The 15866-nt window shown below is 43.1% G+C and overlaps 1 protein-coding gene across 5 annotated transcripts in view; it reads left to right on the top strand.

Annotated features, from left to right (window-relative positions):
- Nucleotides 1–15866, top strand: part of HMGXB3 (HMG-box containing 3) — a 34311-nt gene that overhangs the window by 9485 nt on the left and 8960 nt on the right. For 3 of the 5 annotated variants that reach the window (XM_039484965.1, XM_039484967.1, XM_039484964.1), the window contains exons 3-14: nucleotides 1163–1337; nucleotides 2215–2781; nucleotides 3606–3704; nucleotides 4733–4864; nucleotides 6204–6625; nucleotides 6902–7077; nucleotides 7509–7606; nucleotides 8187–8285; nucleotides 9405–9554; nucleotides 12143–12444; nucleotides 13684–13811; nucleotides 14412–14543. In XM_039484965.1, coding sequence (XP_039340899.1) covers nucleotides 1163–1337; nucleotides 2215–2781; nucleotides 3606–3704; nucleotides 4733–4864; nucleotides 6204–6625; nucleotides 6902–7077; nucleotides 7509–7606; nucleotides 8187–8285; nucleotides 9405–9554; nucleotides 12143–12444; nucleotides 13684–13811; nucleotides 14412–14543 — 2480 coding nt within the window. The remainder of the gene's footprint in view (nucleotides 1–1162; nucleotides 1338–2214; nucleotides 2782–3605; nucleotides 3705–4732; nucleotides 4865–6203; nucleotides 6626–6901; nucleotides 7078–7508; nucleotides 7607–8186; nucleotides 8286–9404; nucleotides 9555–12142; nucleotides 12445–13683; nucleotides 13812–14411; nucleotides 14544–15866) is intronic. The other 2 variants (XM_039484968.1, XM_039484966.1) reach the window with 2 other exon arrangements.

Below are 15866 nucleotides of genomic sequence, written 5' to 3'. Positions count from 1 at the left end.
ACTTCTGCGCTGCTGCCCTTCAGAGCTGGGCAGCTAGAGAGTGGCAGCTGCTGGCTGGGAGCCCATTTCTGAAGGCAGAACCGCTGCCAGCAGAAGCGAAGAAATAAGCATAGTATGGTATTGCCACCCTTACTTCTGCACTGCTGCCTGCAGAGCTGAGCCTTCATTCAGCAGCTGCCACTCTCCAGTTGCCCAGCTCTTAAGACAGCAGTGCAGAAGTAAGGGTGGCATGGTATGGTATTGTCACTCTTACTTCTGTGCTGCTGCTGGCAGGGTGCTTCCTTCAGAGCTAGGCACCAGGCCAACAGCTGACCATTCTCTGGCCAGCCAGCTCTGAAGGCACTATAGAAGTAAGGGTGGCAATACCGAAACCACCCTGCAACTCCCTTTTGGGTCAGGACCTCCAATTTGAGAAATGCTAGTTTCCCCTGTGAAATCTGTATAGTATAGGGTAAAAGCACACAAGACCAGGTTTCACGGGCAGAGACCAGATTTCATGGTCCATGACGTGTTTTTCGTGGCCGTGAATTTGGTAGGGTCCTATTTATAATCCTAGTGGTCTCATTCTTTCTGAGAACCAGGAATCCGGAGTCCACAGCCCTCCTTCCTAGAGCTAGATTAATCTAAACAATCCCTTTATTCCCTGCAGTACTCACCTGCAACTGCTTACTCAGACCAGCCACAGTTTCCCAGGTATCTGTCCTACCTAGAGAATTACTGGCTTCTTCCTTATATCCCCAGGCTTGGCCTGAGTTAGTCACATGACCAAAATCACTTTCCCACCTGTGGAACTGAGCTGATCTTGTCACAAGTGGGTCTGGCCCATCTCCTCTTAGAGGCCATCCATCCATTGACAGTACCCAATAATTGCATGTTTAATTTGTGATCTACCACTTTATGTCCACTAAATGGTTAAAGCACTATTAGTGACTCAAGTATTTTTCACATTTTGTTGAATGATATTGGTCTGTGCGCCCTGTCCCCTAAGTCTCTTTATATGTCTTTACTTTTATTAATAAAGACTTTTCCAGCTGTCTATGGAAAACAAGCCCATGAAAGTTGTCAGAATTGCCCTTGAGGCCAGTATATGACTGGTGGTGTCTTTCTTTCAGGTATGTTGTTAAGGAATAGACTCTAAGTTCAGTATCCACTTGTGTTTCAGATCTGCTTACCTCCTGTACTATTATGATATATACTTGAAAGTACAGCAGGAGCTCCCCCACCTCCCCCAATCTGAAATTAACAAGAAGATCAGTGAGAGCTGGAGGTTGCTCAGTGTGGCTGAAAAAAGCTACTATTTGGAAAAGGCCAAACTGGAGAAAGAAGGATTGGACCCGGTAAGTCAACTTTCTTAAATAGCTTCACATTTCCTGCCATCCCTAGGCATATGAATCATCAGTTGCTGTATTCTTTGCTTTCTCCTGAAAATACGATGAGTAAAATATTAGGAAAAATCCTGAGTTGTCAGCTATTTTTTTACTTAATGGAAATTTGATTTTGGTGTCAAATAAGCATCATTTCCAGTGTAGTCAGAGGTAGTTGAGATGACCTCTCCGTTAGAATTGAAGAGCTTCCCCTTTCCTTTAAATTTGCAAAGCATTTTGAGTCCAATGATATTTGATTACACTGGACTAAGTCACATTATAGTGCAGTACAGTGTAATGTAACCTGACAAAGCACAGTGTGTAAAAGGACAGAAGCAGACTAACTATATGTATATGAGAGATGTTTTAGACCAGTCCTAGAATATGGCTGGCTTGATGGCAATGCAGATCATGATTATGTGGGGGAGAGACACTTACTTACAGATTTTGGTCTGTAGTCCTGCTTGGGTTAGGATTGTTGTAAAGGCTTGGGGGTGAAAAGAAGGTAACTTCTTCTGTTGCTCCAGCCAGCTAAGGAGCAGCATTGGCAGACTCCAAAAGGGTCCTGTCCAGTACCTACTGGTCAGAGGAATAGTGATTTTCTGGCAAGGCCTCCAGGATGAGTGGGATTAATGTAGGGGATAAGAAGAGGGGGGATTCTGAAGGCTCTGTTAGAGATGTGAAGGACTCGCCAGCAATCTGCCTTTGGAAGTTATTTGAACTGTAATGGAGGCACTTAAAAAAACAAACAAAAAAAAAAAAACCCACCCCTTATCCATGATCATGAACCAAACCTACTTCGTTCTGTGTCCCTTGCTTCTCTCTATTCCATGCTTTGTCTTGTCAACAGAACTCCAAGCTGTCCACTCTGACTGCAGTAGTTCCAGACATTCCAGGTTTCCGTAAAATCCTCCCTCGTTCGGATTACATAATTATCCCCAAAACCACTCTTCAGGAGGACAGGAGCAGGCAGCACCTAGAACTCTGCGTGGCACAGGGCCAAACAGCGTCTGATGGAGTAACAGCTTCCACCAACATCACGAGTGTTGCCCACGATGCCATGCAAAACATCCTTTCTATGGACTCGAGCCATGTTGGCATTTCTGAACAGTGCATTGCCATTGAAGGACTGGCAGAAGAGACTGCCTCATTTGGTCAATCAGACACTATAGAAGAAGTAGTTGCTTCAGAGATTCTCTCTCATTATGTCAGACCCATAGCAGATAAAATGACCGGAGATATCCTCCTGGATGAGGCTTCTTTGGAAATAGGAGAGGGACATCCATATCAGACAACTAGTGTGGTTATTGAAGAGACTCTGGTTAGCAGCTGCAGAGACATCTCCAATGGGAGCATTGCTGTGGCACAACCCCAGGTTTCTGATGGTTTGTCTGTGGTAACAGTGGTGACCGGGAGGGTAAGCTAAGTTAGTGATAGCTAGTAACTCTATTTCTATTCACTTATTGCCTGAATTTTTCCTATAGCTGCTTAAAATCTTTATAGTTTCAGAGTGGTAGCCGTGTTAGTCTGTATGAGCAAAAAGAACAGGAGTACTTGTGCCACCTTAGAAACTAACATTTATTTGAGCATAAGCTTTCGTGGGCTTTAAAATGTTTATAGTGATTCATGCTGGCTGAAAGTGACATTAATAAATTACATCACTCCTGCTCCAAAGCTCAACTAGATCAATAGTGATGGAAACAGCAATTTTTGCTCATTATAAGCTAGTCAAAAATGAAGTGCAGTGTCTCCTCTCCTCCCTTCCACTATTACCCTCAGGCCTAAAATATGAAGTGCTGGATCAAGCTGTGAGGTGTGGGTTGGATTCCACAGATATACTAAAGCACTGTTCTATGATATCTCTGTGTTTTCTCTCTCTGTCCCATGTGGCTAACTTCCCAGCTGCAGCGAACGGAATGAGGACTCCTTTCGAATCCCTAGTTGGTGTTAAGGATTCAGTGACATAAAGCAGTTTCTGTTTAGGAACAGAGTATGTTGCTTTCATAGTGCTCAGATTGTGAAGAGAGTGACAATCAGATAATCCAATCTGCAGAGCACTCCTACTAGGCCTTCACCCCTGAAATCCTGTTAGTTGTACTGCCGGTGCCTCACTGCTCTACTGTATGATATGCTCTTAAATCTGATGTTAAAGAGACCCTCAATAAAAGGTCAGAACACAGCTAGCTAGATGTGTCCCCCTGTCTGTTGTGTATCTTTTCCTCTTCCTCTTTTTATTTTTAGGACACAGATGAGAGCAGCTCCTCCATGCCCACCACACAGTTTATTATGCTACCTCTCCCAGCTCACTCTGTTGTGGAGAACCCAACATCAATCAAACTGGTGAGTAAAGGAGGAGCTTGTATGTTTCTCTTAGGGCTTATCTACAATAGTATATGGAACGTGTTAGTACCCTAAGGTAGACAAGGCACACTAACTTGTTTACATTAGGCTGTTAACATATATTGGTACATATATTGACACCTTCTAACTCCTAGCCTGGACATAGCTTTAAGATGTTTTATCATGTTCTGCTCCTTTACCCTAACCAGATGGCTATCACTTCCTCTCTCATATTAGTTCCTGTATACTCTAGTGCAAAAGCTTCAGATAAACTTAAAAAAAAAAGGAGTTTTATAATGAATATGGAAACAAATAATGCAGTCAATACAACCACCTTCTGTGCTGCTTACTTTGATTATTTTAGGCTGTCTTCACATTTTTTTTGTAATGCCGCATGACTATACTGTATAGATTGACTGAGGAGCTGGTAATTGTACCGAGACACAATTAAGGCTTTTGGTACCTAAGGAGAAATGGAAGGCAGTTCAGTTTTTTGTTAAAGTCATCATCCATGAGATATTTCTCAATTTTAAGAGTCACCTTCAGATATTAGTTAGCACCCACAGCGATGAATAGAGTAGTTCACGTCTCTTAGCTATTTACGGAGAGGTATGGCAATGAATCGGCTTACGCTTGGTTCATGTTTCTTCACATTCATAAAGGATTGAGATAATTTTTAAAAATGCAAGTGTAGCTCCTGCAGCAAGGGTTATATCTTGTGCCAAATTGCACAGCTGCAGAAAATATGGGCCTTGATAATACTTAGTGATCAGTAAAGGGACCTAGACTTCTGAACCTCTAGGTTCAGACTATAACCCTGACTTTCACTGACCTTTTACAGGCAAAATATTTGCCCTTTATGTGCATCAGTTTGTCATCTGTAAAATGTGTAGTATTACTTGGCTTATGGAGGATTGTGGTGGTTATGGAGTTAATGTTTGAGTGCTTACTGGTAGAGAATGATGATTGTGATGTGGCTTTATGTACCTAACTCTGCAAAGAAATTGTTGGCAACCCTTTTGTTTCAGACAACCACTTACACTCGCAGGGGCCATGGAAACTGCACCAATCCTGGTTGTTCTTTTACTTATGTCACCAGACACAAACCACCAAAGTGCCCAAAGTGCGGGAACTTCCTGGGAGGGAAATGGATCCCAAAGGTACCTTTCCACATAACTTTCTTTTATTTCCAATGACTGAGTCTGAGCTGGAAAGTGACACTTGCGTAAATACCTGTGAAACCCCAAAGTCTGTGTGCTGGGCAAGTCAGAGACCTGGGGAAGTGAATCCCTGTCCTTTTCTGCCAGTGTCTCTGCTAGAGCAAGTCACCAGTGAGATGGTTAACTTGTTTTCTGTCACAGAGCTCTTTTCTGGATTTCTTGTCTCTGTGCTGAGGATGCCACTCATGTAGTAATCATGAATAAAAGGGACAACCTTGTGAAGCCCTGACCCTTAGACAGGACACTCTTCCTTTCTTGCTTTCTGACTGCCACATGATGCCAGTATTTGAAAGGTGCCCACCAAACCTGCTTACAGCATCAAATGAGCTTAGGGACTCAGTTCAACTACTTGTCTCATAAGCATTGTCTTGTCTGGTATGGAGCCATTTTAGCAGGGTAAGATTCCACTACAGCCATTTTACCATGATCTCAAAGGGAAACAAACAGACTTCAAAATACAGAGGACAGTTGGATCACTTGGGCACCAAGCCACAAGAATTCCAGAATCACCACCCTCCTCCCCACTACAGTCTGGGTCAGCAAGGTCCTGTGGGTAACAGACCTGGCTGCTCACTTAGTATGCTTAGCTCCTAGATTGCATGTGGTGGAAAAGGCAGCTCTAGGGAGCTGCCACTGTAAAAGAGAGGGCATCATACTTAGAGAAAGCAATGGATGAATGAGTTCTCAGGTGGCTATTTTGATAGTAATGCTGATGTCCTGAGTGGGTTTAAAAAATGACTAAAGCCTGGTCTATGCTTAAAATTTAGAACAACCTAGCTGTGGGGGGAAAAAAAAGATCACACCCGAGTGCCATTATTAAGCCAACCTAACCCCCAGGAAAGATGTGGCTAGGTTGGCAAAATAATTCTTCCATTGACCTACCTACTGCTGCTCAGGAGGGTGGATTACCCACATGGGCTGGAAAACCCCCTCTTTTGCCATAGCATGTGTCTACACTATGGCGCTACAGCGGCACTGCTGCTGTCGCACCTGTAGTGTAGACATGGCCTCACGCTATGCAGTGACAAGTGTTTGTGAAAAAGGCATGACGGGATAGAACACTTTGTATGTAATGTTAGCAAGGATCTCAGTGTATGAGGGGTTAATGTTTGTTCTGGCTTTATATACATGTGTACTGCTCAGACCCTTGCCTTGCTGCTCCTCTAGCCAATGTTAAGTAGCCATCACCAAATCAGCCAAGATATAAATACGTTTTGGATGTGAAAGTCTGAAGCTCTGAAACATCTGGGATGTTCTGATCTTCTTGTTCTCTTTCTAGGAAAAGCAACCAAAAGGCAAAGCTGAGCAGAGTTCAGGTATCCCCCTCAAAGCACCAGGGGCTAAAAGAAGCCAGCAGCTAGTAGCCACAGAGAAGGCAGCTGCTCAGGAGGATGCCACCAAGTCTACTCTGGAAAGTTCTGAAGCAGTCAGCCAGCTACTGAATGCAGTGCCTGTTCAGGAGCAGATACAGGACACTGAATGGGAAGAAGTGATCATCTCTGAGGCTCACATCCTTGCAAACAATGTGCAAGCCCAGGACAGAGGGAATGCAGCAGCAGTGACGCTGGCTAAAGATAGCGATGTGCAGGGCAACTCCTTAGAGCAGCCCGAGAAAGACAGCATAGGGATAGGGTCACAGCCATCTGCTGAGATGACAAGTCCACTTGCCAGTCCTACTGCCACTGTAAAAAAGCCAATGGGGTGAGTCAGTTTTCAGTGATTCATAGAGATGTCACACTGAGCCATCACTTATGTGTGGCAGTGTTCATGGTACGGATCAGTACTGGCATCTGAGCTTCTTGGATGGCTCGTTTAGGTAACAAGTGAATCAGGATAAATCCAAGGTCAGAGATTTGTCCTCCAAAAACATCGTAGCTATTTGTTTTGGTCTCTTCCATTCTACCGTCTGCCATGGTATATGACTGCGCTTCACTGGCATAGTGAACTTTTGCTACAGCTGCACTTCTTGTCTTTCAGAATTGATGCTCTTGCTGCTGCACCCAAAGGACAAGAACTGAAGAGCAAACCAAAACCCAAGCCCTCTTTACTGGCTGCTGCGAGACCCATGAGAGCAATCCTACCTGCCCCTGCTAGCTTGGGGAGGGAAGCCCGCACAGAGCAGCTCAGCAGCCGACAGGGCTTTCCAAGTAACGGTAAAAGCAAGAAGCCATCCACAATAGGCTTAGACAGCAGAAGCTCCTTAAGCATGGGGAGAAGGAGGCAATTAGCACATGGCATGTTGTGGAATGCTACATTTGGAGTGACTTGCTGGCTTGATGTTCCAGTGTTAGTGCCCTACAAAGACCTTTTAGAAGTACTTGTTTGGATTACAGGTGGTTTAGAGTTTAGTGGGTCTGTTGTAGTCACCAGTGGACTCTTTACAAAGTTAGCTTTCGACAGCAAAGGGCTACTTCACCTGACCCCTCAGCTGGACAAATGGGATTTACAAAGCCTGATTTGATCAGTTCAGGTTCAGAGGACAGCAGCTCCACTGTGTCCCATGGCTGCATTTGCCAAAGGTGTCAAAGTAAAACAAAAAGCAGATTTCACACACTTAACCTGCTGTTTTCTTTCCTTCTTCAAGATAAGCATTCCCCTGTGAGAACCTCGGGCCTGAAGCCCAGTACGCTGAAGCAATTGGGTCAGTCTGTCCTACAGACATCTAGCATTAGTGAGCGAAAGGTGAGTGATTCTTGCTTTTCCAAATGCACGTTCTCTTGCACTTGGATTTCTCTGCTAGGTTCAGGGTAGGATTTCACTCTTCTGACCCGAATGTGTAGAAACTGAGCATAAATCTGGTAACCCCTTGATGGGATTTGTGTCTGTTACTTAGTATGTGAGATTTGAGGCAGCATAGGCTAGTGGTTGGAGCACAGGACTTTGGAGCCAAGAAATGCTGAGATCTAATCCTGGGTCTGGTGCTCTGTGGCCTTGGACTAGTCCTTCCATTTGCTTCTTTGATAACACCTCCTTAGTTATCTCAAAGGGCTGTTTTGGGGATCTGTTATTGCTTTGAAGATGTGGTGTGTGATAGAAGTACTAAGTATTATTCCTGCATGTGTGCTGTGAGACTGACTGGTTAAGAAGGCAGAGCTGTTGGAATAAGGCTGAATTTTAACCCTATGATTTTTTTTGGGGGGGGAGTACTAAAGCCATTAATAGTTCCTGCTTGTGAGCTGTAATCAGTGCCAGGTCTCTCAAATGTTTGATTTATATGCTTTTCCACCCACCCTCCCCCTCTTCAACTGCTTTCAATCTACAGCTCCACAGCAGCCCAACCGGCAGGGCATCTCAGGTGAAGGTAGTGGAGGTCAAACCAGATGTATTTCCCTCCTATAAGTACAGCTGCACCGTAACTTTGGTAAGGGTCTTTTGGTCATTTGATTCCTGATGTGGGGCATCATTGAGCCTGTTTTGAGAAGTGGCAATATTCTTGAAAGGCAATTTGGTTTTCTCTTCATGGTTAGTGCTTTGGACCTGATAATTCTAAACTTGACAAGGCTGTTGTGTGTACTCAAGCAACCACTTCTGGCTCTGCAGTCTGCTCCAAAGGCACAGCTTAGGATTTGGCGCTTTTAATTTTTAAATGCAAGTATTGTCCATGTAATGTGCTGCATTAGCAGCACTAAACATCTCAGGCTCCTGCATGGCAGTACTAATATCTCAACTCTATCCTGGAGGCGCCATCATTAGCGGGAAGAATGTAGGCCACAGTTTCCATGCTGATGAAATATTTGTTCTCTTAAGACTGCCATAAGAAACACCTGTTGCAGTGGTGTTTTTTGTGAAGTGACACCTCTCTAACAGGGCCTGGCCTGAGAGGTCAGATCCAGCTCATTTTTTCCATGAACTGTTGTGCTGGCTTCAGCAGGTAGTGATTTCAGGTCACGACTGACCTGGGCTGGGTTTGAGCCAGTGACAAAGTTGAACGGTTCTGTGTGGTATTACAAGTACTCTGAGTCGCACAATCCTCATGATTGGCTTCTCAGTTAGGCTTATCTCTCTAGAATGGCTCTACTCCTGCAACTTTCAGGCTTGCACGGAAATATCCTGGCTCCTCATGTGAGTGAAAACGCATGCTTTAGGTGTTTCACTGCTGACTTACAACAGCTGCATTGAATTAGAAAGTTTAGTGTTGTGTTGAAATCATATTTGCTACTAACCCCTTAAAAACTGGATTTTTCTTGGTGCCCTTAAGCAATTGTAATTTCCCCTTGCATTAATTCAGGAGGGTCAAATATCCTATTATTGCAGAATTTGTTTCCTCTGCCGAGTATCTATGGTATTTGGAACTAGACTTAAAGCATACAGATTAATTGAACTGGTCCTCAAAGTAAGTGGCCATGCCTGTGGTTTATCCCCTGAAACTAAGTGCTAGACCTTGGGGGACAGCATGTGCTATTCTAGCAGACTTCTGTTGTCTTGAACTTGTTGGCATATGAAAGTAAGATAGAATAAAGTTTTGCCTGTCTCTTTCCAGGATTTGGGATTGGCAACATCACGTGGCAGAGGGAAGTGTAAGAACCCCTCCTGTAGCTATGTATACACAAATAGACACAAGCCACGGATCTGTCCCAGCTGTGGCTACAACCTCGCCAAAGATAGAGCTGAGAAAACTGTGAAATCCCTGGTGAGTTATGTTCTTTCTCGCTTGCTGAACTATTGAGTTAACTGTGTTTGGTCTTTTAGATTCATAGATTTCAAAGCCAAAAGAAACCATTGTGATTATCTAGTCTGACTTCCTGAGTAACACAGGCCATAGAATTCCCCTGAATAATTCCTAGAGCATACTTATTAAAAAAAGCATCCCATCTTGATTTTTAAAGTTGCAAGTGATGGAGAATCCACCACAAACTTTGGTAAATTGTTCCAGTAGTTAATTACCCTCACTTTTTTTTTTAATTACTTCATTTCTAGTCCAAATTTGTCTAGCTTCAGCTTCCAGCCACTGGCTAGTGTTGTTATACCTTGCTGTAGTCTGTTGGCTTTCTGGGTTGTATATAGAGCTGGTTGAAGCTCAGAATTTCCATTCTGTGGGAAATTGACAGTTTGAAATTTGTGTTTGCTCTGAATTAGAACAAAACCAAAAAGATTAAAATTTTTCCACAAAAATGAAATTGTTGAAAAAATTTAGTTTCAGGTTGATAGCAAGTTTGGTTCTGATTTTGACTTCAAAAAATTTCTTTGCTTCTAAAGGACTATTCACTTCAAAGTAAAAACATTAATTCCAAGAAAGTCTAGAAATTTCTACCCTATTAAACTGCTTTTGTAAAAATGAAAAATTTATCAAAATTGACATTCTTAAGTAAACGTTTAGATTTTGATGTAACAGCATCTGAAAAATGACTGAAAAATGATCTGCTGGAAAATTGTCAACCCACTGTAGATGTGTAGTGACCTCTTTTTGGGGCTATTCACTGCCCACAGCTGTGAATGGTAGTTTTCACTGAGAATAGGTACTACAGACTAATTGAACTCAATCTTACCACTGGGGGCACTCAGCAATTAAAAAAATGCCTCATGGAGGTTTTGCCCCATATTCATCTGCTCCTAAGACTAGTGAGCAGCATCAGCCTTGTCTGATTTGTGCCGTCTGAAGGAGGTGAGGTACCACTTGGTCCCATTTTGTAATCTGATGCTGCCTTTGTGACTGAGCTGCAGTGGCAAATGTCAGTTCAGTCTGTCCGTTGTATACTACAATGTCATGTTTGCAAGAGCTTGTAACTCAAATTTATGCTGCACCTGAATTGTTGGCAGATAAAGTCTCAGCTAGGATTTTGTCTTTATTCAAATTAAAAAAAAAATTGCTTTGGCTACTTTTATATCTAAAAATGCTAATAATTAACTCTGGTTTCTTAAGCTGCTTGTTTTTGCCACTGTGAGCAAATAGCTGCTTCTGGATTTTATAAATTTAGTTTTGAAGTTCATTTGTGTTTTTGGTTTTATCCAAAACAATTTTGCATGTAAGAGTTTGCCCTGTTCTTACATGCTGACTGAGCCTGCTAGGTAAGCTAGCTGTATGCCAGTCTGTACAGTAAACTTGTTTACTTCAGAGTAAAATACGGCTGAAGGACAAAATTGTTCTGCATACTGTGTGAAAAGCTACCCCCCTCTTCTGAAAAAAACACCTCAAATAACCCCATGTGAAACTCTCACATAGCCAGATACTTAAAGAACATAATGTTTCCTTTAACTGCTTCCTTAATGCACTAAGATGGGTTGGCATTTTTGAGAGAGACTCTGGTTTGTTTTTCTCCTTCTTGTGTTTTTTTTTTAACTTTTTTGTTTTGGTCACAGCCTTAACATTCCTGTAATATGGTGGTTTTTGTTTTTGTTTGTTCTGGGATTAATGCTGTCTACCCTTTTCTTGACAGGCCATTTATCTTATCACTAGGCTAGACAGAAACACAAGCTGAAGCATTGACAGGATGGTTTGTTTTACTGATTAAGTAGATTAGAGGATGTAATGTTCTTTCTGTCCTGTTGAGCCCCCTAGTGTTTTGATTCTTCTTTTCCTATGTACGTTAGTTCCTTGAACTTCTAGTCACTTGTATTTCCATAGACTGCACCATCATCACTTTTTTTTTTTTAAATCACAGTGCATTCAGTGCTGGACACTTTTTCTCTTAACATACAGTTGCTAATCACCTCCTTTGTCGATTTTTATCTTCTATGGACCATGCATTGTGTCTGACCCTGTGTTATAGGGGAGGAGAATTTATGCAGTTGCCTGCAGTTAAGTAAATAGTTTGCAGAAATGTTAGTGTAGATACCTTTGCTGTGCTCACCCCACGCTCTCCATTATCCAGTCTATATGATAACGCTTCATGACCAAATTTTCTGACGGCCTGCAAAGAGTTGTCGCTCATGCAGGAGCTGGTAAACGATGGTAGGTGAGGTTTACTCACTCCTGCATTCTACCTATTTTTATAAAGCAGTTCTACTGAAATAAAAATAAATAACCCAACCCTTAAAGCTATGAGCTGCAGAGACAATGCACTGTCTAGCTGAGCAGGGGACTGGAGTCAGCATTTCTGGATTCTGTACTATGCTGTTCTGACTGAGGACAGATTACTTAATAGCTCTGTATATGCTTACTTATCAGCAAAATGAGTAGAATAGTTATTTACCTCTCAGGAGTGTTGAGGCTTCATAATCCAGCTTTTTACTCCATATTTGTCTGACAAAATCCAAGTGATATTTTGGCTCTCTTTCTAGGAGGTCAGCTCTGGTCTTCCTGATGTGTTGAACACCAGTGAACCCTTAGCACAGTCTCAGAAAGAGATCCAGCGCCAATCAACACTGCAGCTGCTGCGCAAGGTAATGCAAATCCCAGAGAATGAGTCGGAACTGGCAGAGGTCTTCACACTCATCCACGAACTCAACAGCTCACGGCTCATCCTGTCCAACGTGAGTGAGGAGACGGTCACCATCGAGCAGACCTCCTGGTCAAACTATTATGAGTCTCCATCTACGCAGTGCCTCCTCTGTAACAGCCCTTTGTTCAAAGGGGGACAGAAGTAAGATTCTGTTTTAGATTTGTGACTCTCTCGTTCACCCTTATTCTGATGTTCTGTATTAAAGATGTCTTTGAGGAAAACACTGCTTTATCCTCTCCATATGAAAGCCATTGCAAACACCATGTAACCTGCATCTCTGTAAGAAGTGCACGTTTCCCTTAGCTCCCAAGATCAGTCCTTACTCACATCTATGCTTATGTGAGTTTGGGAGTAGACGTACTGTAATATGTACTAGGCCCTTTCTGCATCTGGGGTGGGTGATGGTGTTGAATGCACTGCTTCTGAAAGTGAAGGACTTGCAAATACTACCCAGAAGCAGGCAGTGTGTAAATTTTCTTTCCGTGCACCTCAGTCCTGATCCTGTAGTACCATCTGCTTACTCTAGTTCTATATCATCTCATAGCTCTGCCTGACCTGCAGGATTTCTGTTACTCAGAACACTTCAGTCCTGAATGCTCACGCCATCGTGTCAACCTGTGTCCAGGCATGAAAGCTGACAAGTATTAATCCTTGTGCAGCTACCATCTGAGATTAACTCCAGATTCTTTTGAAGTGCAGCAACAATGATGCTCATCCTGTCACAGCTCTTGCACTCTTTTGCTCGTTAGCTTTCAAATGAATGCTTGAAGTTTAATATACGATGCATGACCACAACCTTAAACTCTCTTCTTCCATTGAATTACTTGTCCCTATGGCCCTTTTTGTACTTTGAGATTTTTAGGAGATTGGGTATGAGCTGTCTCTGGGTTTCTCCAGGTTCAGATTAAAGTTTCACACCCTTGAGGTTTGCTTTCCTACAACAGGCGAGTTCAGTGGGTTGAGTGAGCGTTCAATCTAGATTTAAATCTTATTTGACATTGGCTTCTGGTTGCTAATCCCATTTTATTTCTCCATTCCTGATGCTTTGTGAAGTGCACAGTGAGGCAGATGTGAAAGATGCAATAGTGTAAAGCTGCAGGATTATAGAAGTGCTGTAATACTACATGTTCTCCCTGTTCTCATTTTGTTGCTGGTCAGAGTGCTTGCTGTGTGGATCCTGTTAGTTGTGGTGGGTCATGCATAGATTCTCAAAGTTTAGACTAGATTTGATTCTGTCTGTCTTTAGAACTCAGACTGATGGTTTTGGAAAGAATCTTGGCAATCAATTGCCTTCCCATCTCCTCAACTAGTGGCTGGTATGGTTGCTCGTTAGTGGGATAATAGTGTTTTGTTTTTTCCCCCCCTGCTTGTATGTTACAGTTCTCTCGCTGGTCCGCAGGAGTGCTGGTTGCTGACTGCTAACCGTTTACAGGTGGTTACTGCTCAGGTCAAAGTGTGTTTGAATCTGCAGTGCCTGGCCCTGCATAGCTTCACGGATATATACACAGGTAGGAAAAAAAACAAGGTATCAGTAGGCTAATCTATAGAGACCAATATGCAGAAATCTAGGGCTTCTGGACTGACAGAAGAGTCCTCTTTGTACAGAAAAGATCTCTTCTCTCCACCCTACCAGACTTGAATTTTTGGATTGAGAAGTGAGCTGCTGCTCTTCCTTACTGAGGTATATGTTTGTCACTATAGTGACCGAGAGCACACCCCACTCGTCTGTGTACGTGCAAATAGTAAATCATTCTTTCTGTGTTGCAGACCATGAGTGCTCAGGCTCAGCTGAAAAATTCTGAAATTCCATGGGCTTCCCAGCCCTTGTTGGCTAGGGAATTGAAGCTGGGATCATTGTAGGTTTTGTAAAGCAGTGCAGGGTCGGGTGCTGTTACAATTAAAGGCAAGACTCGAAAGGGAGCCAATCCTGCTGTAGTACAAGGAGAGGGAATATACACCCCAGAAGGCCTTTCTAGACATAATGTATTTGACCTTCTAAACCAAACTCAGCATGACTCGTTTAGCAGTAAACAAGTGTGTTTTATGTTCGGTGTCTGTGGAATTCTAAATCTTCTCCGGTAACTGCTGTATTGTTTGTTAAACTGCAGGCCTGTTCAACGTGGGTAACAAGTTGTTAGTGAGCCTGGACCTTCTGTTCACTGTCCGAAACCATATTAAACTTGGAGAGGATCCCAAAGTGGCAGTTGGCAGCATCCTGGAATCTGTGCAGGAACAGACCGGTAAGGTGCTCCCCTGGTCCTTTCTCGAAACTGACTATTCTGAATTTGCTGACCTCTCTCTTCTCTGAGAATTGTGTGGAGAGGTGTTTGGGTTTAATTTTAGTCAAAGTAGTAAGTGACTATTGGATTATAAAACTCAGCCCTTCTGAGGATTAATATATTTCTGTTGAGCTGGGTAGGATTTTGGTTTTGAGAGAGGTTTCTACTGTGTGTGTTTAAAAAGATACTGAATTCTCTGTATCCAGACCAATAGAAATGGCTCTAGTTAGCAATGAGCCAAATGTATTGTTTGGTGGCTGCCATCTTCTGTGAAAGGGGCAAAACTGTGTCTCCCTCTCAATCTTTCACCTGAACTTTACTGGCTCCATCCCCATCTTCCCAGCATATAACATCCTGCCTGGGCATGCTTAATGTCTCCTCTGCAGAAAGGAAGGGCTACTCCTTTCAGTGGCAGTTTGCAGGCAAAAGGGGTGGGCTTACTCTGGCAGCTAATCTGTTTGCAATGCCAAGAACAGCAGGGGATGAAAGAGAAGGAGGAAAATAAGACCTGAGTTCTTTCTTCAATCAGGTGAACCAGGCAGCTGGCCTGGAGACTTCCCAGTGTGGTGAGTTCAGGCTGAGAAGGCAGCTAGGGTCCTAGGTTAGGCTGGAAGGGAGAGCGATCATAGATGCCTGGTGGGGTGGGTGATTGGAGCTATGGAATGTCACACACTGGGCAGATGGAGTTGTGGCTGGAAGTGTCCAGGTGATTTTGGGAAAGTGATATGGCACCAGGGAATAGCCTTCAGGAAGTGAGATCCGAGCCATCCTTAACCATAGGCCTACCGATGACTCCGGTGTTTCAGTGTTAATGTTATGTTCTTTCTGAACCTTTATTCATTCAGCCTTTGATAGAAAATGGCCCATATAGCTATTAACTTCCTCCTTTCCAAGCAACGGAACACGTTACTCTTTGCTTCTTGAAGTGCTTTGGTTAGGGGTTACTTGGGTTAACTTAAAACCTTGTTTATCTAAAAATCCTTCCTGGGGGATGTTTCACTTTAAAATGGATTAGGCTATGTGTCTGCATCTTGTCTGCAGCATGTCACTGCCAGTCTTTGTGAGTTATTGATGCTTGTTCTTATTAAGTTGGGGTTTTATGGTCATACTCTGCTCTCTGAGGAATCCAGAAACATTATATGCATCTCTCTTCTGGAACTGTCCAGCTGCCTCTGTGAGGCTTTTTCCTTATCAGTGATATCAGCAATTGAGATTCCCAAGGGGAAAGACACTGACACCCTGAAGTAAAATTGCTTCCAAGAACTACTATAGATTCTTTCTTGT

This window comes from Mauremys reevesii, linkage group 8, assembly GCF_016161935.1.
Source record: "Mauremys reevesii isolate NIE-2019 linkage group 8, ASM1616193v1, whole genome shotgun sequence".
Lineage (NCBI taxonomy): Eukaryota > Metazoa > Chordata > Testudines > Geoemydidae > Mauremys > Mauremys reevesii.
Note: the sequence above shows the minus strand (reverse complement) of the source record. Positions and strands in the feature narration are given on the sequence as shown.